The sequence below is a fragment of the Tribolium castaneum genome, chromosome 1 (assembly GCF_031307605.1).
Source record: "Tribolium castaneum strain GA2 chromosome 1, icTriCast1.1, whole genome shotgun sequence".
In the NCBI taxonomy this organism is placed as follows: Eukaryota; Metazoa; Arthropoda; class Insecta; order Coleoptera; family Tenebrionidae; genus Tribolium; species Tribolium castaneum.
The window spans coordinates 4698774-4725426 of NC_087394.1; the positions used below are offsets into that span (position 1 = coordinate 4698774).

The 26653-nt window shown below is 27.8% G+C and overlaps 2 protein-coding genes across 14 annotated transcripts in view; both read right to left on the reverse strand.

Moving 5' to 3' along the window:
- Positions 1–250: 250 nt before the first annotated feature.
- On the reverse strand, positions 251–17988 carry LOC655409 (actin, muscle). Of its 3 annotated transcripts, none has more exons than XM_008201747.3 (4): positions 17830–17988; positions 9412–9837; positions 6087–6597; positions 251–658 (listed from the first exon to the last, which is right to left on the reverse strand). In XM_008201747.3, the coding sequence occupies exons 2-4, from the start codon at positions 9823–9825 to the stop codon at positions 453–455; spliced, it is 1131 nt and encodes a 376-aa protein (XP_008199969.1). In that variant the 5' UTR covers positions 9826–9837; positions 17830–17988; the 3' UTR covers positions 251–452. The 3 variants fall into 3 exon arrangements, with proteins under 3 accessions (XP_008199969.1, XP_008199982.1, XP_966415.1); XM_008201760.3 differs by having other exon boundaries at positions 9412–9827; positions 17830–17972; XM_961322.5 differs by having other exon boundaries at positions 9412–9851; positions 17830–17962.
- A 4000-nt stretch (positions 17989–21988) lies between these two features.
- The window catches only part of PDZ-GEF (PDZ domain-containing guanine nucleotide exchange factor), a 96798-nt gene continuing 92133 nt past the window's right edge, over positions 21989–26653 (reverse strand). For 4 of the 11 annotated variants that reach the window (XM_064359973.1, XM_064359976.1, XM_064359971.1 and 1 more), the window contains 3 exons: positions 25858–25941; positions 25497–25631; positions 21989–22732 (listed from right to left, as the gene is read on the reverse strand). In XM_064359973.1, the coding sequence (XP_064216043.1) occupies positions 22701–22732; positions 25497–25631; positions 25858–25941 (251 nt within the window). In that variant the 3' untranslated portion in view covers positions 21989–22700. The remainder of the gene's footprint in view (positions 22733–25496; positions 25632–25857; positions 25942–26653) is intronic. The other 7 variants (XM_064359980.1, XM_064359978.1, XM_064359975.1 and 4 more) reach the window with 3 other exon arrangements.

The window sequence follows — 26653 nt, forward strand, 5'->3', positions numbered from 1 at the left end:
TTATAAAAGAAATTTTTTCGAATGATGCAATTAGAAAACAATCCAAGCCACGTTTTTTGGCATCATGACACCATAAAAGCAATAAAGACTATTTTGGAGTTGCACATTCCACAGCTAATAATAATATTCAGTCGCTCCACGTTCCCCAAAGTACAATTTTTATTCACTTTGTTTTAACTTCATCCTTATTAATTATTTTATTTTATTCATCAAAATATTTTTTAGGTTTTATTGAAATAAAAACACGTCATTTAATAAAAACACTTTATTAGATAATAATTTTCCATTTTCGCTACATTAATTTTTACAGGTAATTAAATTATCGATACAAATAACTACAAATTACAATACTCTTAGGAATAAATTAATTATCGGAGAGGTGTAGGTACACAAGTCTTATAATTCAATAGAAATCATCCGGCAGTGCTTGCCACAGTCATAAAACTCTAACTTTAGAAGCATTTACGATGAACAATTCCAGGTCCAGACTCATCATACTCTTGCTTCGAGATCCACATTTGCTGGAAAGTGGACAAAGACGCCAGAATTGAACCACCGATCCAGACTGAGTACTTTCTTTCAGGCGGAGCGATAATCTTGATTTTGATGGTCGAAGGCGCCAAGGCTGTGATCTCCTTCTGCATCCTGTCGGCAATACCTGAAAAAAAATTAAACAATATTTCCGCCCTCTATCGACGAATAGCATTGGTTTTTTCTACTTGTTGTTTCAGTTAAGAGCCGAAATATTGATAATTGTTTATAACAAGCGTCAATTATTAATTAAACTAAAAATTATGGTAATGTGGCAAAGTTTACGTAAGCGTGCAAAATTTCGGTTAGTTCGGACAACAATAATAAGCTTTGAAAAAATAATACATTTGGTGTGAAACCAAATTGCATTGGTTTTTTTAACTTGTTATTTCATTTAAGTGCCAGAATATTGATAATTGATAATTATAACAAGCGTCAATTATTAATTAAACCAAAAATTATGGTAATGTGGCAAAGTTTACGTAAGCGTGCAAAATTTCGGTTAGTTCGGACAACAATAATAAGCTTTGAAAAAATAACACATTTGCCGTGAAGCCGAATTGCATTGGTTTTTTTTAACTTGTTATTTCAATTAAGTGCCGGAATATTGATAATTGTTTACAACAAACGTCAATTATTAATCAGACCAAAAATTATGGTAATGTGGCAAAATTTACGTAAGTGTGCAAAATTTCAGTTAGTTCGGACACCAATAATAAGCTTTGAAAAAATAACACATTTAACGTGAAACCGAATTGCATTGGTTTTTTTTAACTTGTTATTTCAACGAAGTGCCAGAATATTGATAATTGTTTATAACAATCGTCAATTATTAATCAAACCAAAAATTATGGTAATGTGATAAAGTTTACGTAACTGTGCAAAATTTCAGTTAGTTCGGACACCAATAATAAGCTTTGAAAAAATAACAAATTTGGCGTGAAACCGAATATTTTTTTTAACTTGTTATTTCTATTAAGTGCCAGAATATTGATAATTGTTTATATCAAACGTCAATTATTAATCAAACCAAAAATTATGGTAATGTGACAAAGTTTACGTAAGTGTGCAAAATTTCAGTTAGTTCAGACAACAATAATAAGCTTTGAAAAAGTAACACATTTGGCGTGAAACCGAATTGCATTGTTTTTTTTTAACTTGTTATTTCAATTAAGTGCCGGAATATTGATAATTGTTTATAACAAACGTCAATTATTAATCAAACCAAAAATTATGGTAATGTGACAAAGTTTACGTAAGAGTGCAAAATTTCAGTTAGTTCGGACATCAATAATAAGCTTTGAAAAAATAACAAATTTGGCGTGAAACCGAATAGTTTTTTTAACTTGTTATTTCAATTAAGTGCCGGAATATTGATAATTGTTTATAACAAGCGTCAATTATTAATTAAACCAAAAATTATGGTAATGTGGCAAAGTTTACGTAAGTGTGCAAAATTTCAGTTAGTTCGGACACCAATAATAAATTTTGAAAAAATAACACATTTGGCGTGAATCCGAATTGCATTGTTTTTTTTTAACTTGTTATTTCAATTAAGTGCCAGAATATTGATAATTGTTTATAACAAACGTCAATTATTAATCAAACCAAAAATTATGGTAATGTGCCAAAGTTTACGTAAGTCTGCAAAATTTCAGTTAGTTCGGACATCAATAATAAGCTTTGAAAAAATAACAAATTTGGCGTGAAACCGAATAGTTTTTTTAACTTGTTATTTCAATTAAGTGCCGGAATATTGATAATTGTTTATAACAAGTGTCAATTATTAATTAAACCAAAAATTATAGTAATCAGGCAAAGTTTACGTAAGTGTGCAAAATTTCAGTTAGTTCGGACAACAATAATAAGCTTTGAAAAAGTAACACATTTGGCGTGAAACCGAATTGCATTGTTTTTTTTTTAACTTGTTATTTCAATTAAGTGCCGGAATATTGATAATTGTTTATAACAATCGTCAATTATTAATCAAACCAAAAATTATGGTAATGTGGCAAAGTTTACGTAAGTGTGCAAAATTTCAGTTAGTTCGGACACCAATAATAAGCTTTGAAAAAATAACAAGTTTGGCGTGAAACCAAATAGTTTTTTTAACTTGTTATTTCAATTAAGTGCCAGAATATTGATAATTGTTTATAACAAGTGTCAATTATTAATTAAACCAAAAATTATAGTAATCAGGCAAAATTTACGTAAGTGTGCAAAATTTCAGTTAGTTCGGACAACAATAATAAGCTTTGAAAAAATAACACATTTGGCGTGAAACCGAATAGCATTGGTTTTTTTTAACTTGTTATTTCAATTAAGTGCCAAAATATTGATAATTGTTTATAACAAACGTCAATTATTAATCAAACCAAAAATTATGGTAATGTGATAAAGTTTACGTAAGTGTGCAAAATCTCAGTTAGTTCGGACAACAATAATAAGCTTTGAAAAAATTACAAATTTAGCGTGAAACCGAATAGTTTTTTTAACTTGTTCTTTCAATTAAGTGCCAGAATATTGATAATTGTTTATAACAAACGTCAATTATTAATCAAACCAAAAATTATGGTAATGTGCCAAAGTTTACGTAAGTGTGCAAAATTTCAGTTAGTTCGGACAACAATAATAAGCTTTGAAAAAATAACAAATTTGGCGTGAAACCGAATAGTTTTTTTAACTTGTTATTTCAATTAAGTGCCGGAATATTGATAATTGTTTATAACAAGCGTCAATTATTAATTAAACCAAAAATTATGGTAATGTGGCAAAGTTTACGTAAGTGTGCAAAATTTCAGTTAGTTCGGACACCAATAATAAATTTTGAAAAAATAACACATTTGGCGTGAAACCGAATAGCATTGTTTTTTTTAACTTGTTGTTTCAATTAAGTGCCAGAATATTGATAATTGTTTATAACAAACGTCAATTATTAATCAAACCAAAAATTATGGTAATGTGCCAAAGTTTACGTAAGTGTGCAAAATTTCAGTTAGTTCGGACATCAATAATAAGCTTTGAAAAAATAACAAATTTGGCGTGAAACCGAATAGTTTTTTTAACTTGTTATTTCAATTAAGTGCCAGAATATTGATAATTGTTTATAACAAGTGTCAATTATTAATTAAACCAAAAATTATAGTAATCAGGCAAAGTTTACGTAAGTGTGCAAAATTTCAGTTAGTTCGGACAACAATAATAAGCTTTGAAAAAATAACACATTTGGCGTGAAACCGAATAGCATTGTTTTTTTTTAACTTGTTATTTCAATTAAGTGCCAAAATATTGATAATTGTTTATAACAAACGTCAATTATTAATCAAACCAAAAATTATGGTAATGTGATAAAGTTTACGTAACTGTGCAAAATTTCATTTAGTTCGGACACCAATAATAAGCATTGAAAAAATAACAAATTTGGCGTGAAACCGAATATTTTTTTTAACTTGTTATTTCAATTAAGTGCCAGAATATTGATAATTGTTTATAACAAACGTCAATTATTAATCAAACCAAAAATTATGGTAATGTGACAAAGTTTACGTAAGTGTGCAAAATTTCAGTTAGTTCAGACAACAATAATAAGCTTTGAAAAAGTAACACATTTGGCGTGAAACCGAATTGCATTGTTTTTTTTTTTAACTTGTTATTTCAATTAAGTGCCGGAATATTGATAATTGTTTATAACAATCATCAATTATTAATCAAACCAAAAATTATGGTAATGTGATAAAGTTTACGTAAGTGTGCAAAATTTCAGTTAGTTCGGACACCAATAATAAGCTTTGAAAAAATAACAAATTTGGCGTGAAACCAAATAGTTTTTTTAACTTGTTATTTCAATTAAGTGCCAGAATATTGATAATTGTTTATAACAAGCGTCAATTATTAATTAAACCAAAAATTATAGTAATCAGGCAAAGTTTACGTAAGTGTGCAAAATTTCAGTTAGTTCGGACAACAATAATAAGCTTTGAAAAAATAACACATTTGGCGTGAAACCGAATAGCATTGGTTTTTTTTAACTTGTTATTTCAATTAAGTGCCAAAATATTGATAATTGTTTATAACAAACGTCAATTATTAATCAAACCAAAAATTATGGTAATGTGATAAAGTTTACGTAAGTGTGCAAAATTTCATTTAGTTCGGACACCAATAATAAGCATTGAAAAAATAACAAATTTGGCGTGAAACCGAATATTTTTTTTAACTTGTTATTTCAATTAAGTGCCAGAATATTGATAATTGTTTATAACAAACGTCAATTATTAATCAAACCAAAAATTATGGTAATGTGACAAAGTTTACGTAAGTGTGCAAAATTTCAGTTAGTTCAGACAACAATAATAAGCTTTGAAAAAGTAACACATTTGGCGTGAAACCGAATTGCATTGTTTTTTTTTTTAACTTGTTATTTCAATTAAGTGCCGGAATATTGATAATTGTTTATAACAATCATCAATTATTAATCAAACCAAAAATTATGGTAATGTGATAAAGTTTACGTAAGTGTGCAAAATTTCAGTTAGTTCGGACACCAATAATAAGCTTTGAAAAAATAACAAATTTGGCGTGAAACCAAATAGTTTTTTTAACTTGTTATTTCAATTAAGTGCCAGAATATTGATAATTGTTTATAACAAGCGTCAATTATTAATTAAACCAAAAATTATAGTAATCAGGCAAAGTTTACGTAAGTGTGCAAAATTTCAGTTAGTTCGGACAACAATAATAAGCTTTGAAAAAATAACACATTTGGCGTGAAACCGAATAGCATTGGTTTTTTTTAACTTGTTATTTCAATTAAGTGCCAAAATATTGATAATTGTTTATAACAAACGTCAATTATTAATCAAACCAAAAATTATGGTAATGTGATAAAGTTTACGTAAGTGTGCAAAATCTCAGTTAGTTCGGACAACAATAATAAGCTTTGAAAAAATTACAAATTTAGCGTGAAACCGAATAGTTTTTTTAACTTGTTATTTCAATTAAGTGCCAGAATATTGATAATTGTTTATAACAAACGTCAATTATTAATCAAACCAAAAATTATGGTAATGTGCCAAAGTTTACGTAAGTGTGCAAAATTTCAGTTAGTTCGGACATCAATAATAAGCTTTGAAAAAATCACAAATTTGGCGTGAAACCGAATAGTTTTTTTAACTTGTTATTTCAATTAAGTGCCGGAATATTGATAATTGTTTATAACAAGTGTCAATTATTAATTAAACCAAAAATTATAGTAATCAGGCAAAGTTTACGTAAGTGTGCAAAATTTCAGTTAGTTCGGACAACAATAATAAGCTTTGAAAAAATAACACATTTGGCGTGAAACCGAATTGCATTGTTTTTTTTTAACTTGTTATTTCAATTAAGTGCCGGAATATTGATAATTGTTTATAACAATCGTCAATTATTAATCAAACCAAAAATTATGGTAATGTGACAAAGTTTACGTAAGTGTGCAAAATTTCAGTTAGTTCGGACACCAATAATAAGCTTTGAAAAAATAACAAATCTGGTGAAAAACTAGAGTATTTCCTAACCTGGGTACATGGTGGTACCACCAGAGAGTACAGTATTGGCATACAAATCTTTCCTGATATCAACATCACACTTCATGATGGAGTTGTACACCGTTTCGTGGATGCCGCACGATTCCATTCCGAGGAACGAAGGCTGGAAGAGTGCCTCAGGGCACCTGAACCTCTCGTTCCCGATGGTGATGACCTGACCGTCGGGCAACTCGTAGCTCTTCTCCAGAGAGGTGGAGTTGGCTGCAGTTGCCATTTCTTGCTCGAAGTCTAGGGCAACATAGCACAGCTTCTCCTTGATGTCCCTGACAATTTCGCGCTCGGCGGTGGTCGTGAAAGAGTAGCCTCTTTCGGTTAAAATTTTCATGAGATAGTCTGTTAAGTCTCTTCCGGCCAAGTCCAGGCGAAGGATGGCATGGGGGAGGGCGTAGCCTTCATAGATGGGGACTGTGTGGGAGACACCATCGCCTGAGTCCAGGACGATGCCGGTGGTACGGCCAGAGGCGTACAACGAGAGCACCGCCTAGGTTAAAAAATAAATAACAGTTGATTCATGAAAACTGGAGCAAATTTTTGTCAAAAAAAACACGTTAAGAGAAAGCTCCTCCTTTAGGATAAGAATTTATTTATTAATTTGCCGAGTTTTCAAAAAATCGCAAAGCTGAATCGATTTTTTGTCAACAAAACTCTTCTGAAAACAATATTTCAGTTTTTTCTTGGTAAATTTTAGACTACGACGAAGTGAAATGCAAAAAATAAATGTAAAACACTCTTCAGATTACAGAGATCGTTCTTCCATACAAAAAAGTTCTTGGGGTTACAGTAAAAAATTTAAAATTGAAGAGACTTTGAATAATTGACGACTGCATAATTTGTTCATGCCAGCTTAAATTTTGTCAACTGTTAGTCCAAAAAATTTCGTACTTTAAAATGTACCATCAATTTAATTAATTCTATTATTGGTGATATAATTTACGATAAAATTCGTATAAGTACCGAACAGTTTTCTTGTTGTTTAAAGGCAATTTATTAAAATAAAACCAATACTTTATCTTAGTTTCAAAAGTGGAAAGAGAGCTGTGATAATGTGATTAGTATACATAATAAATACTGAAGGTAAATAAGTCTTTTATGTAAATAAAATTATGTAAAAAGAACCTAAAATTGATCCTTGAAGCACTTTTCTTTTGATCTTTTTTTGAAACTACATACTATTTTGCCCATTAATAAGACTAGATACTTGAAATCCATTGGATAAATAAATAACAAAAAAATTAATAAATAAGTAAATAAGTAAATAAATAAATAAATAAATAAATAAATAAATAAATAAATAAATAATAAATAAATAAGCAGATCCCCAGCATTTCTTCGAGCACCACATCAATACAGTTTTCCTAATTATCACAAAATATCTTTCTTTAATATTAAAAGTTGTTATAATTGTATTCAATGTCGAAAAACCGAGCTTAAATCAAAATTGGTCAAAAAATAAATTACTTAATGTTTTTCAAACGAAATTAGTTGATCATAAATGACACATTCTAAGACTTTTGAAGACGCTGGAAATAAAAACAAAATTAAGTTTTTCAGGAAAAAAAAACTAATTTTACACAAGAATTTATACTTAATGTAAGTAATAACAGTCAGAGAAATAGCAAAGCATGACAACATTTTTTAACTGTGAACATATTTATATCAAATACATATTATACAAGGTCGCTAAAAATATTAAATATATAATAATTAATATATAATTAAATATTATAAAATTTATTCATCAAAACTTACTGAATTTTGGTGTATGCTTAAGAGTATATAAATTCTATCGCTTCAGATGTTTATTAAATTTCTATCTCCATTTGTGCTTCGGATACAAGGCTAACTTTTTTTTAAATAGCAACAAGGAACAAATTTAATATTTTTGAGTATTTTTTTCTGAGTTCTATGGTATTCCACTTCATACCTTAATTTAATCGAAACTTAAAAAAAATTTAAAAATTATGAAAGAAGTAATGAAAAATTTACAAAAGCTTTCAGATGATAGAATTTAAACACTTTTAACTGTTTCCTTAATTTCAAGGATCTTTGTTAAACCGTTCTAAAAATATTTAACTGTATCCATACTCTTTAGCGACCCAGTATATCTTCCCTCTTTTCGTTTTTTAATTTAGATGACTTTGTTAAGATTTCAAAAAAATTAACTGCTTTAAGACAAGTGAATTACAAAGTGTACAGGTTTCCAAAAACTAGACCAACGCCCTTTTAACTTATTTTTTTACATTGTTAATAAAAATTCATTACCTACTCTCATCTACAATAAAAAAATTTGACGATACTTTCAATTTAAACTTACGGTCAGTTTCCCTATTCCCTCTCATAACAGTTTTATAAAAATTTCTCTAATATACGAGTACTGTCTTTCAGCCTTTAATACTTTGTTATTATATTCTTTTTTATATTGCAAATAATTTTTTATCATAAATGCTTGAGTTCGGTCTGCTTAAACCATGCATGAAAAAATAGTAACAGTTCTTTTGATTTTATAACTTCAGTTGTTATCCAAAAAAATTTTTGTATAGAATAACATTTGTCATCGGCAGTTTTAACCATAAGGCAATGTCTTTCCGTTTAGTTTGTTAGTAATAAATGTTCAATTTTTTTTTCATTAAAGCTCCTAAGCTACGACATCACGGTTAAATCTTTATCAAGATGCTTTGAAAAAATTCATACTAAAAGACAAATTTTGAAAAGTAATGTGGGAAAAGCTGTCTCGCGTTCGTAAATTATTGGAATATTACTACCCACTTACTAGTAACTAAAATATAATAGAAATTCACTCAACATCTTAAGTTTTTTTTATTAATTTTATTTAGAATTTTCAAAAAAATATGTAAAAATATTTAAAATTTGTAACTTTCATGTGTAAATTTAAAATAATATTACCAAAAGCATTAAACGAGAGCGCAATTAATCACCACATTATAAAGATTTGTTCTAATGAAAAAATAAGTAGTAATTATTTTTTGACTGGAGATAAAACGTAGAATAAATACCTTGTAGTTTTCAAAACCAGAATCAGATTGTTTTTTGAATCTTTTTTGAGTTAAACCTCCTCAACTTTTGAAATAAAAAAGTGTTTCATTGTCAGGCCGAGATATTTCTATTTTTTTATATTTTATATTTTATTTAAAAACAAATCGTAAAGTTTCTCTCAAAAGTCGCATTATTTCTGATTTTTTCGATCTTGTGAGCACATTTTTGAGCAAAGAACTCATACTAAAATTTGACTTTTCTCCACAAACTTTTCTTAAAACAAATTTTCTTTCGGTCATACCTGGATGGCCACATACATGGCCGGTGTATTAAAAGTCTCGAACATGATCTGGGTCATCTTCTCGCGGTTGGCTTTGGGGTTGAGTGGGGCCTCGGTGAGGAGGATGGGATGCTCCTCTGGGGCCACGCGCAGCTCGTTGTAGAAGGTGTGGTGCCAGATCTTCTCCATGTCGTCCCAGTTGGTGATGATGCCGTGCTCGATGGGGTATTTAAGGGTGAGAATACCGCGCTTGCTTTGGGCCTCGTCTCCGACGTAGGAGTCCTTCTGACCCATGCCCACCATCACACCCTGGTGGCGGGGTCGCCCCACGATGGAGGGAAAGACAGCACGTGGGGCGTCATCACCGGCGAAACCGGCCTTGCACATGCCGGAGCCGTTGTCTACCACGAGGGCGGCTACGTCGTCGTCACACATGGCTGGAGATTACTAGAAAATTATTACTAATTTTTAAATAATAGGTGATAAAAAACTTTGATTTTTTCGAATTATAACGAGTTGGTAAAATCCATTTAAGTTATATTAAAATTAAATTAACTAAAGCAAAATTTGTGACACTCCCTTGCAATTTTTTTTTTTAATTAACATGAAATAAAATGCAAAATAACACTTTTTATGCTAATGTAAAATGACTAGAATGAATACAACTCAAACAAAAAAATTAAAATATAACAAGACATAAGCTTAGTCAAAAATAAAGAGTTTTTCTTACAAGTACTTAATAATAAACACATTAAAGTATTTAACTGTATATTTACCATAAATTATAATCCTACAGTATCCTACAGTAATTTTGCCTGATAAAAAAAAATAAAAAACCGTCTGTTAATTTTAAAATTTTACCAAACAATAATGTTCAAAATTTTTTGTACTTTTTGACTTTATAGACTTGCAATGATGTCTTTACAAATGCTACATTCTTTTGAAGATATAACTATTTTCTAAAAAATTTCCATAAAATTTAAAACTAAAAAAAAAATCAAAAATTGTAGAAAATTTTGCGGCCCTCAAATTTCTTATGCTTGGCTGCGCTACAAACGTAAGTTTTTTAAAATAAAACACTCTTTGTACTTAAAAGTGATAAATTTTTCATAAGCTTAGTCAAAAATAAAAGATTTTTTCTTACAAGTACTTAATAATAAACACATTAAAGTATTTAACTGTATATTTACCATAAATTATAATCCTACAGTATCCTACAGTAATTTTGCCTGATAAAAAAAAATAAAAAACCGTCTGTTAATTTTAAAATTTTACCAAACAATAATGTTCAAAATTTTTTATACTTTTTGACTTTATAGACTTGCAATGATGTGTTTACAAATGCTACATTCTTTTGAAGATACAACTATTTTCTAAAAAATTCCCATACAATTTAAAACGAAAAAAAAAACAAAAATTGTAGAAAATTTTGCAGCCCTCAAATTTCTTATGCTTGGCTGCGCTACAAACGTAAGTTTTTTAAAATAAAACACTCTTTGTACTTAAAAGTGATAAATTTTTCATAAGCTTAGTCAAAAATAAAAGGTTTTTCTTACAAGTACTTAATAATAAACACATTAAAGTATTTAACTGTATATTTACCATAAATTATAATCCTACAGTATCCTACAGTAATTTTGCCTGATAAAAAAAATAAAAAACCGTCTGTTTAATTTTAAAATTTTACCAAACAATAATGTTCAAAATTTGTTGTACTTTTTGACTTTATAGACTTGCAATGATGTCTTTACAAATGCTACATTCTTTTGAAGATATAACTATTTTCTAAAAAATTCCCATACAATTTAAAACTAAAAAAAAAATAAAAATTCTAGAAAATTTTGCGGCCCTCAAATTTCTTATGCTTGGCTGCGCTACAAGCGTAGTTTTTTAAAATAAAACACTCTTTGTACTTAAAAGTGATAAATCTTGCATAAAGTTAGTTAAAAATAAAAGGTTTTTCTTACAAGTACTTAATAATAAACACATTAAAGTATTTAACTGTATATTTACCATAAATTATAATCCTACAGTATCCTACAGTAATTTTACCTGATAAAAAAAATAAAAAACCGTCTGTTTAATTTTAAAATTTTACCAAACAATAATATTCAAAATTTTTTGTACTTTTTGACTTTATAAACTTGCAATGATGTCTTTACAAATGCTACATTCTTTTGAAGATATAACTATTTTCTAAAAAATTCCCATAAAATTTTAAACTAAAAAAAAAAACATAAATTGTAGAAAATTTTGCAGCCCTCAAATTTCTTATGCTTGGCTGCGCTACAAACGTAAGTTTTTTAAAATAAAACACTCTTTGTACTTAAAAGTGATAAATTTTTCATAAGCTTAGTCAAAAATAAAAGGTTTTTCTTACAAGTACTTAATAATAAACACATTAAAGTATTTAACTGTATATTTACCATAAATTATAATCCTACAGTATCCTACAGTAATTTTGCCTGATAAAAAAAAACAAAAAACCGTCTGTTAATTTTAAAATTTTACCAAACAATAATGTTCAAAATTTGTTGTACTTTTTGACTTTATAGACTTGCAATGATGTGTTTACAAATGCTACATTCTTATGAAGATATAACTATTTTCTAAAAAATTCCCATACAATTAAAAACTAAAAAAAAATCAAAAATTGTAGAAAATTTTGCGGCCCTCAAATTTCTTATGCTTGGCTGCGCTACAAACGTAGTTTTTTAAAATAAAACACTCTTTGTACTTAAAAGTGATAAATTTTACATAAGCTTAGTCAAAAATAAAAAGTTTTTCTTACAAGTACTTAATAATAAACACAGTAAGTATTTAACTGTATATTTACCATAAATTATAATCATACATTATCCTGCAGTAATTTTGCCTGATAAAAAAAATAAAAAACCGTCTGTTTAATTTTAAAATTTTACCAAACAATAATGTTCAAAATTTTTTATACTTTTTGACTTTATAGACTTGCAATGATGTCTTTACAAATGCTACATTCTTTTGAAGATATAACTATTTTCTAAAAAATTTCCATAAAATTTTAAACTAAAAAAAAAAAAACATAAATTGTAGGAAATTTTGCAGCCCTCAAATTTCTTATGCTTGGCTGCGCTACAAACGTAAGTTTTTTAAAATAAAACACTCTTTGTACTTAAAAGTGATAAATTTTTCATAAGCTTAGTCAAAAATAAAAGGTTTTTCTTACAAGTACTTAATAATAAACACATTAAAGTATTTAACTGTATATTTACCATAAATTATAATCCTACAGTATCCTACAGTAATTTTGCCTGATAAAAAAAATAAAAAACCGTCTGTTAATTTTAAAATTTTACCAAACAATAATGTTCAAAATTTTTTGTACTTTTTGACTTTATAGACTTGCAATGATGTCTTTACAAATGCTACATTCTTTTGAAGATATAACTATTTTCTAAAAAATTCCCATACAATTTAAAACAAAAAAAAAAAAATTCTAGAAAATTTTGCGGCCCTCAAATTTCTTATGCTTGGCTGCGCTACAAGCGTAGTTTTTTAAAATAAAACCCTCTTTGTACTTAAAAGTGATAAATTTTACATAAGCTTAGTCAAGTTTTTCTTACAAGTACTTAATAATAAACACATTAAAGTATTTAACTGTATATTTACCATAAATTATAATCCTACAGTATCCTACAGTAATTTTGCCTGATAAAAAAAATAAAAAACCGTCTGTTTAATTTTAAAATTTTACCAAACAATAATGTTCAAAATTTTTTGTACTTTTTGACTTTATGGACTTGCAATGATGTCTTTACAAATGCTACATTCTTTTGAAGATATAACTATTTTCTAAAAAATTCCCATACAATTTTAAACTAAAAAAAAAATCAAAAATTGTAGAAAATTTTGCGACCCTCAAATTTCTTATGCTTGGCTGGGCTACAAACGTAAGTTTTTTAAAATAAAACACTCTTTGTACTTAAAAGTGATAAATCTTGCATAAAGTTAGATAAAAATAAAAGGTTTTTCTTACAAGTACTTAATAATAAACACATTAAAGTATTTAACTGTATATTTACCATAAATTATAATCCTACAGTATCCTACAGTAATTTTGCCTGATAAAAAAAATAAAAAACCGTCTGTTTAATTTTAAAATTTTACCAAACAATAATGTTCAAAATTTTTTGTACTTTTTGACTTTATGGACTTGCAATGATGTCTTTACAAATGCTACATTCTTTTGAAGATATAACTATTTTCTAAAAAATTCCCATACAATTTTAAACTAAAAAAAAAATCAAAAATTGTAGAAAATTTTGCGACCCTCAAATTTCTTATGCTTGGCTGGGCTACAAACGTAAGTTTTTTAAAATAAAACATTCTTTGTACTTAAAAGTGATAAATCTTGCATAAAGTTAGTTAAAAATAAAAGGTTTTTCTTACAAGTACTTAATAATAAACACATTAAAGTATTTAACTGTATATTTACCATAAATTATAATCCTACAGTATCCTACAGTAATTTTGCTTGATAAAAAAAAATTAAAAACCGTCTGTTAATTTTAAAATTTTACCGAACAATAATGTTCAAAATTTTTTATACTTTTTGACTTTATAGACTTGCAATGATGTGTTTACAAATGCTACATTCTTTTGAAGATATAACTATTTTCTAAAAAATTCCCATACAATTTAAAACGAAAAAAAAACAAAAATTGTAGAAAATTTTGCGGCCCTCATATTTCTTATGCTTGGCTGCGCTACAAACGTAAGTTTTTTAAAATAAAACACTCTTTGTACTTAAAAGTGATAAATTTTTCATAAGCTTAGTCAAAAATAAAAGATTTTTTCTTACAAGTACTTAATAATAAACACATTAAAGTATTTAACTGTATATTTACCATAAATTATAATCCTACAGTATCCTACAGTAATTTTGCTTGATAAAAAAAAATTAAAAACCGTCTGTTAATTTTATAATTTTACCAAACAATAATGTTCAAAATTTTTTATACTTTTTGACTTTATAGACTTGCAATGATGTGTTTACAAATGCTACATTCTTTTGAAGATATAACTATTTTCTAAAAAATTCCCATACAATTTAAAACTAAAAAAAAAAAATCAAAAATTGTAGAAAATTTTGCTGCCCTCAAATTTCTTATGCTTGGCTGCGCTACAAACGTAAGTTTTTTAAAATAAAACACTCTTTGTACTTAAAAGTGATAAATTTTTCATAAGCTTAGTCAAAAATAAAAGATTTTTTCTTACAAGTACTTAATAATAAACACATTAAAGAATTTAACTGTATATTTACTATAAATTATAATCCTACAGTATCCTACAGTAATTTTGCTTGATAAAAAAAAATTAAAAACCGTCTGTTAATTTTAAAATTTTACCAAACAATAATGTTCAAAATTTTTTATACTTTTTGACTTTATAGACTTGCAATGATGTGTTTACAAATGCTACATTCTTTTGAAGATATAACTATTTTCTAAAAAATTCCCATACAATTTAAAACGAAAAAAAAACAAAAATTGTAGAAAATTTTGCGGCCCTCATATTTCTTATGCTTGGCTGCGCTACAAACGTAAGTTTTTTAAAATAAAACACTCTTTGTACTTAAAAGTGATAAATTTTTCATAAGCTTAGTCAAAAATAAAAGATTTTTTCTTACAAGTACTTAATAATAAACACATTAAAGTATTTAACTGTATATTTACCATAAATTATAATCCTACAGTATCCTACAGTAATTTTGCATGATAAAAAAAATAAAAAACCGTCTGTTTAATTTTAAAATTTTACCAAACAATAATGTTCAAAATTTTTTGTACTTTTTGACTTTATGGGCTTGCAATGATGTCTTTACAACTGCTACATTCTTTTGAAGATTTAACTATTTTCTAAAAAAATTCCCATACAATTTAAAACTAAAAAAAAAATCAAAAATTGTAGAAAATTTTGCGGCCCTCAAATTTCTTATGCTTGGCTGCGCTACAAACGTAACTTTTTTAAAATAAAACACTCTTTGTACTTAAAAGTGATAAATTTTTCATAAGCTTAGACAAAAATAAGAGGTTTTTCTTACAAGTACTTAATAATAAACACAGTAAGTATTTAACTGTATATTTACCATAAATTATAATCCTACAGTATCCTACAGTAATTTTGCCTGATAAAAAAAAATAAAAAACCGTCTGTTTAATTTTAAAATTTTACCAAACAATAATGTTCAAATTTTTTTGTACTTTTTGACTTTATGGGCTTGCAATGATGTCTTTACAACTGCTACATTCTTTTGAAGATTTAACTATTTTCTAAAAAAATTCCCATACAATTTAAAACTAAAAAAAAAATCAAAAATTGTAGAAAATTTTGCGGCCCTCAAATTTCTTATGCTTGGCTGCGCTACAAACGTAGGTTTTTTAAAATGAAACACCCTTTGTACTTAAAAGTGATAAATTTTTCATCGTTATTATTAATTAAATACCTAGCTAAAAAATTGTACTGCAATAAACAATCATTATTTTGTTAATACTGATTTAGATAAAATGTAAAATGTAAAAAAATCCAAACACTCAATCTTTGAAATTCAGTTACCATTTACTTTGCAAAACTTGAATTAAAAACAAACTTTTAAAATTTTATTACGACTAAATTTGAGCTTCATGATGAACAAACTTAATCTAAAAAAGTTTTTGGGGCTAGCGACAATTTTTTTACGTAATTTTTGTACCAAAGCTTTCACAAAAGTTGTTTTCTTGTAATTTTAATTAGAATTTAAGAATAAAAAAAATAATCTTAATTAATTAATTAATTTAGACTATGTACCTACAAGGAGTTACAAGGAAGCCAGAATTATAGCATTTTAGTCCAATTGGGTAGCACCTTATTTTACACAAATTTTGCAAAATGTTAACTCAAAAAAAATGAATGCCCGTTAATGTTACCTTTACCATTATCAGCGATGAAACTATTGATTCTAAAAAAGCAAAAATAACTTTGTTGTAAAAAGAAAGATACTACACAAAAAATTATTTGGCACTGATAAGAATTAAAATTTGTCATGTATTCAAAATGATGATTTTTTGTTTTTAGACGATTACATCTCTAAAGAGTCTCAAGTGTTGCAATTCTTTAATCAAATTAATAAAGTAGCGAAATATCAGTTAATTATGCGAATATTTAAAATAATAAAACACTAGTTTTTTCCCAACTTTTCAATCGCATTTTGATTGGTTGGGAGTGTATTAGCTCAACGATATTGTTATCATTATCCAATGACACATACTTTGCAATTTTTTGTGCGGAAGATAAATAAGGTAGAGGTAAGTTCTACATTTTTATTGGTCAAATTACGCATTTCTCGTGGTAGCCCTTTCCATAAAACTAAAATTTCGTCTTCATTGCAATGGCCGATAATGTTGACAATTTCATGCAACTTTTTGCAAAGACACTCGATTTGTTAGCAATTTACATAATTTCAAAAATAAAAAAATTCAACTTCTTCCAAATTCGATCACAAAATTAATCGTAAATTTTATTATAATTGAGAACACGATAAATAAACATAAATCTTGAAATTTATAATTTATAACATTCTTGAGCATTATTGATAATTGATTTTTAAATATAATTAATATAATTCATTAAAAAATACTTTTAGAAGTTAAACATCCCAACACTTCCAATAGCTTTTTCACTTTTACAATTTAAAAGTAGGTCGTACATACAGTTACGATCTAAAAGAATGACCCCCTAAATCCCGGTTGGCCCGGAGTGTTATTCTTTTTGATCGCGACTGTACATACATTATTTCAACGCATAATTTTGAACCATCGATATCTCTTTCTGATTCCATTATCTGATAACACAATCAGCATTTTCCTAAATCAACTGAATCTTTTCTCAATGCTTAAATATTATTCAGATAAATATAAAATATTTCTTAAAAATCTTTATTTTTTTTATTTATCAGTAATGACAGTAGTGACTCAAAACCATTTTTTTCCAAATTTATGTTTTCAAGTTTACTTAAATAATTTGATTTTTTGAGTCATCTTAATAAAAGAAAGTATAAGTAAATAAAAAACTCTCTTAATAAAAATTAAATAACTCAAATTGTTTATCAACTTGATGTTTTTGGAAAGGCAGTTTAATAATAACCGAAAAGCAAAAACACAAGATAGGGTGTACCATTTAATTTTTTTAAGTTATTCAACTATTAACAAACTTCTTCATTTTGTTAAGTGTTCTAAACAATTCGCTAAGACAGAAGCAGAAACAATTAAATTTAAAAAAAATAAAAAACTTCGACAATAATTCGAAAAAAAAACAGACTCAAACATTCCACACCCTCTTATTAAATTAAAATACCAATAACGAGTGGCGTAAACCCCAATCCAATTACCTAATTGATTTCCGATTTTTCCACCACAAACTCACCTCAACTAGTTCCAAAATCGTCAGCAAAAAAAAACCCACTCACTTAACACCACACCTCGGACTCGTCTAAGTGCCGTCTGCAGATCGAGTGCTAGTTAAATGCACTTGGAGGTTTTTATAGCCTCTAGTTAGCAACCCGAAATAACGTGTAGCATCCATGTATGGTGTGGTTCGAACAGCGACGCAGAAGACGCCTTGCGCCGTCGCCCAAATAAGGCAGCATGTGTAAGTCAGGGGGGTGCTTGGGGGCACGCCACATGCACAACGGGTGCTCCACGTTCCAAATGTTGCGTTGAGAATGAAGTGCACGTGAGTTTAAAATAGACGGAGTAGTGACCCCCCACAGGCATTTACAATTTTTCACGCAATTTCGGAGGAGTATTTTCGACGCAGGGGCAAGGTTACATGACTTGGCTGAGTTATTAGTTATTTGCGGACTTTGGACACTCATTATTGTTTTAAAGTTGTGGCAAAATCGATCAAGTTTAGCGTGGAAATAACAAAAAAGAAGAAATTCTGTGATTTTTCGATTGATTTTGACTTTTTGACTAGTTATTTTTCCCTTTTTTGTAAATAGTCGTAACTGATGGTTGTCTTACTCATTGGATAAAACCTGTGCTAAAATGTTTGAAAATGGGAAAATTATGGTATTTTCGAAGATTGGCAAAATTTAAAAAAAAAACTGGGTTTTGTGGAAAAATACATAAACGCTAAAAAAGACAAAAATTGTAAAGAAAATTGAAAAGGTAACAGTTCTAACTGAAAATGAGGAAATATGCCGTAAAAGTACCTCAAAAGCCATAATGTCCGTTTACTCTTGTTCTCTTACTTACCTTTTGATTTTTTTCATTTTTACTTCATTACTTCTGAAACTATTTTGTTTACAAGATCAAAAAATTGAAAAAAAAGAGTTTAACAAAAAATTCATGAATGGTAATTGTAATAAAACTAATAAAAAAAGTTGAACCTATTTTTGCAATTATACAGGGTGTCCGTTTTTCGAGCTCCACCATGGGGATCTCAGTTATAATAAGAGATACGAGGTCGGTTAAATTAGGACAAAGTTGCGCATTTTTATGCTGAACAATGTCTGAAAGAAAATTTGATGTGTCGTTTTTAGTTTTTGAATTATTGAAAAAAAAACGGAATTCGTAATTTTCGTTTTTATTTTTTCAAGCGAAGTCCAAAAGAACTAAACGTTTTTAACTTGGACGTTCTTAAGGCACTTTTTTATAAGGAATCTAAATCTGTCATCGTATTTTCCAAGGCATTCTTGATGTCAGAGTTACAACACTCAACTTTGATTTTTCTTATGGGCGTCATATTTGATTTTTGTATTTTTGAAAAGTCATTTTGTTCCTGATTACAATGATGTATCACATGATATGGTCGAATCTTACATACTTATTAAAATTGAGAAAAAAGCGTTTTTGCAAAGAATTCTTTGGAAAAATCGACAACAATGTTATTTATACAAAAAGCACATTACTTTAATTATATTTTTTAGAAAGAAATGTACGATTTGTTTTAATAAAAACTCTATAAGCAAAGTTTTAATTCAAATAATTTTTATTATACTTGTACATGCGGTTTTTTCACATAACTTACTGCTTTTGTATTTTTTTCAACAAACTGTAACATCCTCGTAGATTCCCCTCTGCGTCTTTTCAAAATTCGTCTCTAATTTTGTGTAGAATAGAATTTTTCTAAATCATTTCTTCACACTGTCCCTCTACTTGTCCCTAGATTTTTTTTAACTCATCTGTGATTCTATTCTCTTCTACAGGTTATTTATAAACCATAACCTTTAGATTATAAACTCATCTCCAGGTTTATTGACTTCTAATTTTTTTTTAGAAACACTTTTACTTTCGACAAATTCTTTTTTAGATTCCACTCTGTCCATTCTCAAAATTCTTCGATAGTTTCGTTAAATATTTTTCTAGTTTATTCCTTTACATTGTTTCTGTACTTTTCCATAATTTTTCTTTTAAGATTCTTCTCTAATCCTTTTCTGAAATGGTATCTAGATCTGAAGTCTGGACTTTTATGTAGATTTTTTTATAAATTTCTCTTCAGGTTTCTAGACTTCTGTTTTTTTTTGTAAACACATCTACATTCTCCAAATTCTTTTTTAGATTCTACTCTGTGTATTTTCAAGATTCTTCAATAGCTTCGTTTAGAATTTTGCTAGATTATTCCTTCACATTGTTTTCAAATTATTCGTTAAGATTATGATGATTTTTTTCTAAAATCTTTTTTCTTTTAGGAATTATTTTACAAACTCATCTCTTTAGATTCTTTTATTAATTTCTGTCCTGGTTTATAGATTTCTAATTTTTTTTAATAACACTTCAACATTCAACAAATTCTCTTTTAGATCACATTCTCCATAGTTTCAAATTTCTTAGATAGTTTTGTTTAGAAATTTTCTAGATTATTCCTTCACATAGTTTCTGTACTTTTCTCTAATTTTTTTAAAGATTCTTCTCTGATTGTTTCTAGACTTCTAAAATTTTTTAGAAACACTTCTACAATCTCCAAATTCTCTTTTAGATTCCATGTATTTTTAAAATTCTTCAATAGTTTCGTTTAGAACTTTGCTAGATTATTCTTTAAGATTATTTTCTTTTGTGGACTATTTTATAAACTCATCTCTTTAAATTATTTTATTAATTTCTCTCCAGGTTTATAGACTTCTAAATTTTTTTAATAACACTTCAACATTCAACAAATTCTCTTTTAGATCACATTCTCCATAGTTTCAAACTTCGTAGATAGTTTTGTTTAGAAATTTTCTAGATTATTCCTTCACATAGTTTTCTCTATTGTTTTTAAGATTCTTCTCTGATTTTTTCTAGTCTTCTAAAATTTTTTAGAAACACTTCTACATTCTCTAAATTCTCATTCAGATTCCACTTTGTATATTTTTTCAAAATGTTTCGATAGTTTCATTTAGAATTGTTCTAGATTATTATTATTATTCCTTCACATTTTTTCTGCACTTTTCTCTAAATTTTTTCTTTAAGAGTCCCTTCTGATTCTTTCTTAAAGCTATTTTTTTTTTTTATATAAACACTCTTACGCATTCTCCAAATTCCACTTAGATTCCACTTTGCGTATTTCAAAAATTCTTCGGTAGTTTTGTTTAGAATTTTTTTGGATTATTCCTTTACAATGTTTCTGTACTTTTCTCTAAATTTTTCATTAAAAAATTTTCTGTTTCTTTTCTAAAGAGATTCTAGCTTTAAAATCTGGGCTCTTCTGTGGATTATTTAATAAAGTCATCTTTACAGATTTTTTTATAAATTTCTCTCCCGTTTTAAACTTCTATTTTTTTTTTTCTAGATGATTCTTTCGCATTGTTTCTGTTACTTTTCCCAGATTTTTTTTATTCATACTAGAACTGAAATCTGGACTTTTTTTGGGATAATTTTAGATTCTGGATCTTTAGATTTTTTTATAAATTCTTCTCCAGAGGCATCTTTACAATATTTTTTCCTAAACCTTGCTCGAAATGCTTATAAAGACTTTTCCCACATTTACTAATAGATCCTAATTCTCTTATAGATTGTAGATTCTACAGTTTCGTTTAAAACTTTTATACATTATTATTATTTATATTTGTTTAAAAACATTTTTCTAGATTTCTTTTTTGGAATTCTCTTTTAGATTTTTTCTCCTTTTTCGACAAATCTCTATTATAGTTAGAATTTTTTTAAATGCATTTTCCCCCACACTATCCTTATAATTTTCAACAAAATATTTAAACAAACATTTACTTAAAATTTTTTACATGATATTAGAATTCACCATGTTTAAAATATTCTTAAAATTGCAAAATATTCACCAAGTTGGCAATAATGTCCTTGTAGAAAAAATTCCATATATTGCACTTGTTTCGTCTTATAAAACTCGCATTATAATAGTATACTATTTTCAGACGGAGATTATTGACGAGTATTTTAGGATTTATGTTTGAACTCGGTCTTGATTTAAACCCAGATATTAATAAACACCTAGTGAATGAAATCGGGTAATAAAAACAAACGCTGCGTTGGCGATCTGTAAATAGCTCCGTTTACGATTTTACTCAAATCTCGGATATTTATAACCAAAAAAAAAAACACAGGAATTGGGAAAATAAAACACCAAAAAATCATATATCTACATACATTTATTGTGAATGAAATTAATTTGTACACTAATATACAGATATACATTGACCTTAGAAATATATTACATTCATATTACTAACAACATTTTGTAATAATATCATCTCTGTGGTAAAAAGCGAGTCCGAGCCACCCCTCCGTCTATCTCCGTCCCCCATTCACACTTTACACACTTATAAATACAAAAATAATGTGCACAGGGTGTCCCAACCTCGCTCTCTCCCACACAATAAAAACTGAAGACTAGTCGGATCACAAAACCTAACTTAAAATTGCAACTGTATTTACGTTCATTATATTCGTGTCAGTCTAGCTTAGAAGAGAAAAAATATAAATTGGAATGATTCGTCAATTAATTAAACGCTAAAAGTATGGTATGTACAACACGGTATAAAAATGTCTCGAACCTAAATTACAATAGAGAAACGTAACACCATAATTATCCAAATATACAAGGTATAGCTAAAGTTGTAGCAATGTCAAAACATTAAAATAATCAGGTACTTGTGACGGGGACGAAGACGGGAAAATTGTAAGATAATAAATAATTGAGACCCGTTTTCGTCCCAGTACCTCCGTTTTTGCACAGATCGTGTACGTACATACATACAGAACGACACTTATAGATATGAGTATTAGGACATTGAGGGTGATATGCGACACCTAATGTATAGATTTAAAATCACTGGAAAGGTTTCAAACCGCCGACACTTGAGTTTCTTCATCATCTGCATCCAAAAATAAGAGTCAGAATTGTGGAAGGTTCAGAGAAGCGATTGCGGGGCTCGAAAGTGAATTAACATTTGAATTTGTTACTCAACAACAAATTAAAAACAAGTTATAACAAGAAAAAAATTATTAAAAATTAAACCGATTGTCAAATCAATGTGAAATAACAATAAAAAAATAATAATAAAGCACAAAAAAATTTCTCCAGAAAATTAAAAATTTAATCTCTTCATATATTTTTTATATTTGAAATGAAATTTGAAATGAGCTGAAAAAATCAATTCTATATTTTCTATGAAAAAAATTTCAAGTGTGTAATGGCCTCAATAATATAAATGAATGAGTTGAAAAAATTGTGTCTTATTTAATTTTTGTCTATTTTATTTTTTATTGGACAAACATTATAAAAAAATTCTTCATTTATTTGTTGGATGTTGTAGACAATCTACGTGTGTTATTAGTTACACTTTTTTAAGCGATTTGAATGTCTTGTTAATTTTTAGATTTTTAAATAAAAAAAATTCTACCAGTAAGAAATATTTAAAATTTGAAAACAACCGAGCTGAAAGGTAATGGTTTACAATTAAACCATTCTTTCATTGTGTTTAATTGTTCATGTTTTAGTATTTTTTTATTTTTTTCATTTAAACATTCGTTTCAAAACTCCCAGAATAATTAGTTCCACTTTACATTTACGTTATCTTGTCATTTTTTATCTGTGTGGACTTTTGTATAAAATATTTTTGCATAAAGATTATAACGTAATGTAAACAAATATTCAAACGAGCAAATTTTTTAATAAACTTCTCATTTTTGTGAGCTTAAAGCATGACTTATCGTCTCCTTATCATCATAAAATTGACTTATTTTAAAGAAATTTTGGTTTTTGTAACCAATCTGATTTCAAAATAAGGAATTTTATATAATTTTTATGGCACTTTTGTTATAATTTTTGTATTACTTATTACACTTTGGTTTTCCAATGACATTTTTTTTTATTTTTTTGCATGAAATTCAAATCAACCTTAAAATCGAAATTGTGACTTAAAAATTGATTGAGATAACATAATTTAAAAACTGCTTCAATAATTTCATTTTAATTTTTTTAAAATAAAAAACTTAAATACAAATTAACGTAATTTTGGACTTTGATTGTGGAATTTTGGTTGAATTTTATGTAATTTAGTTTTTTTTGTTACTTCTTTAATTAAATTATCATACTTAAGATTAAGAATTTTTGAAATTAAAACTTCACTTTTCATTTTCATTTACTTGTAACTAAAGTATTTCAAAGAAATTTGTTTTTCTTGTTATTTTTTTTTTCTTATGCCTGTTGTATTTTACCTTGAAATTTCCTCAGTCCTATAAATTTCTTGGCATTTTTGCATTTATTATTAGTATACTGTAGTCTTCCAACAGCAATTTTAACAATTTTTAACTAGGATTCAATACAAAAATCAAAATTCTGACTAAAAATTCGAAATTTTCACATAACTTTGAACTGTTTGTTCGTAGTTTCGCCAGTTTAAAATCTGATAATTCTATTTAAGGTAAAACAGAAAACTACTTCAATACGACCGACTTTTTAAAATCAAAAACTTAAAATATTAGCGTAACTTTGTTTTTTATTACTATCTTTATGTAATTTTTTAAATTAGACTAAAAAAATTTCGATTTTTTGACTTCATTACTATGGGCCCTTATTCCCAAAAAATTGGCTTACCAGTAAAGAATTTTGTTAAAATTTTCTTCTTTTATTAAACAATTTTTGTTGAATTTTACCTTGAAATTTTGATTTTACATACAGAATTTCCATAAACAAAATTTTGGCTTAAAATCGGTGTTTTGACATAAATTTGGTCTTTTTGCAAAAATCTTGTCACTTTTTTAGTCTGAAATTCTAAGTCGGACTTAAAAAAATAGAAAATTTTATACTCTTTATTGCTAGCTCACAATATTTTTTTCTAACACAATATTGCTTGAAATTAAACTCAAAAAAGTCCCTAATAGAAGAAAATTTTGAACAATTTGTGTTGTAATTTTGGTCATTTTAGAAAATTTTTTTGCTATTTTATTTGTTTCAGTAACAATCCTGAAAATTCTATCTCTAACTCAGAACTGTCTATAGTAATTACAAAAATAGATTTTTTGACTTCCAACTCAAAATTTCAACATTGTTTTTGACTCCTTCTGTCAAAATTTTCACTTAAAAGACCAAGATATTTTGTAACTAAAAGCCTTGTGATCTTTCTTGTGACTATAAACCCAAAAATCTGACAAAAAACATAAACATTGAAAAAATTTAGTCTCAAAAAAATCTGCCTTTAAACAGAATTATTCGAAAGTTCTTGTAAAACCAGTCACAACGTATAAATAATTTCTAAAATGTCTAAAAATTTTACTTTACTTATGGTATATCAGACAACAACTAGGTTTTTTCCTCATTTTAATTATTTTTAGTTTCATAACCACAACTGTCAAGTTCATATTTTGAAATGTTTCTTATTAATATTTTTAATTGTTGTTTTAACGAGTAACATTGCAAGTCAAGAGCCCAATTATCGCATCTCAACTGAACTTTTCTGTATGTTGTATGAACATGACAATGCATGAGGTAAAAGCGTCAAGTCAGGTCAGGTCAAGTCAGGTCACACCATAATGATGAGCGTGTCAGAGTCGCCAGTCAGTAAGTCAGTCAAGTCTATAAACCGTCAATGATCAAAAAAATGACAAACGATCAATGTGATATTTTCCTATACATACCCTGATCAGTATCAGGATCATTATGGTAGAGGTAACCCTGAGTGACCCCCTCATGGGAATGGGCGCGACCCAGCCGATGCAATCGGGCCATTTGAGCTGCCACACTGTATGCGGGTGGTTGTCTTCGACCTGCACCTAACACCATTACATTTAATTTTTTTTTCAAACTTACGTTTAATTTATTTTTTTAATAAAGTGCGTTCGTTGTTAGTACCCAAAATCGTGAAGTTATTAGCTACGAAAAACTATCCTAAACCTATCTAAGTCCCGTTTTACGCAACCCTATACAAAAAATATGGCAGTGCCATGTCACAAGCGGTGTACAATGCAAAAGCTACACAAATCGATGCTACGGACTTACCATTGCGCAAAGCTTGGGGTAAAGGGGGCAAAACGGCCACAGCGTGGGGGCAAGGAGGCATAGCACCAGTATAGGGATACCAGCCTACCACCAATGACACAAGATGAACAATCGGACAATGACAATTCGGACACACGACCACATAATCCATCCACAAAGTTTTTGATTTTTGTATTAAGTCAAATTTTATTAAAGAAAAACGTAAATTTTTGACTGAAGAACGCGTTTAAATGCTTATAAAAGGCGAAATTGACGAATTTTTGACAAAAAAAAACAAGTCTAAACGCTCGAAAAAGACGTAATTTCCAATAATAAAAAGAATTTTTAGTAGAAAAAAACGTGTATACACCCCTCTAAGATGTAGTTTTTAGCCGTTTTTTTTGCAAATTTTAGCGGATCTTTAGCAAACAAAGTAACATTTTTTTAACTTAAATGGGCGTTTAAAAAAACGTATTAAGAGGATCAAATTTTTTCGCCATGTTTGGGCAAAATCACAAAAAATAACGGTCAATGTTGATAATTTTTTTGTCAGTTTTAGCGAAATCTTGCAAAATAAACTTAAAAGTTTTGGGAAAAGACAAAATAGAGAGCGTAATCGTAAACGTAAAAAAATATTATTCAGGCAGATTAAGCAAAGTGGCGCCAAAAATTGCTCAAACACTTGAAAAAATAACCTCATTTATGGTTTTTGACTGTTAATTTTCCAATTACTTAGTGTTAATCAAAAAATAAAAGTTTTTGTTCTAATATTGTGTTTTTTTAAAAACTAACATTTTAACCAAAAACATTCGAATTT

Bases quoted from the DNA above. Each gene is read 5' to 3' on its own strand.
- LOC655409 (XM_008201747.3), bottom strand. From the start codon at position 9,825: ATGTGTGACGACGACGTAGCCGCCCTCGTGGTAGACAACGGCTCCGGC. The intron at 6,598-9,411 runs GTATGACCGAAA...TTTTTAACCTAG, and splicing joins CCATGTATGTGGCCATCCAG to GCGGTGCTCTCGTTGTACGC. The intron at 659-6,086 runs GTTAGGAAATAC...ATTTTTTTTCAG, and splicing joins TGGTACCACCATGTACCCAG to GTATTGCCGACAGGATGCAG.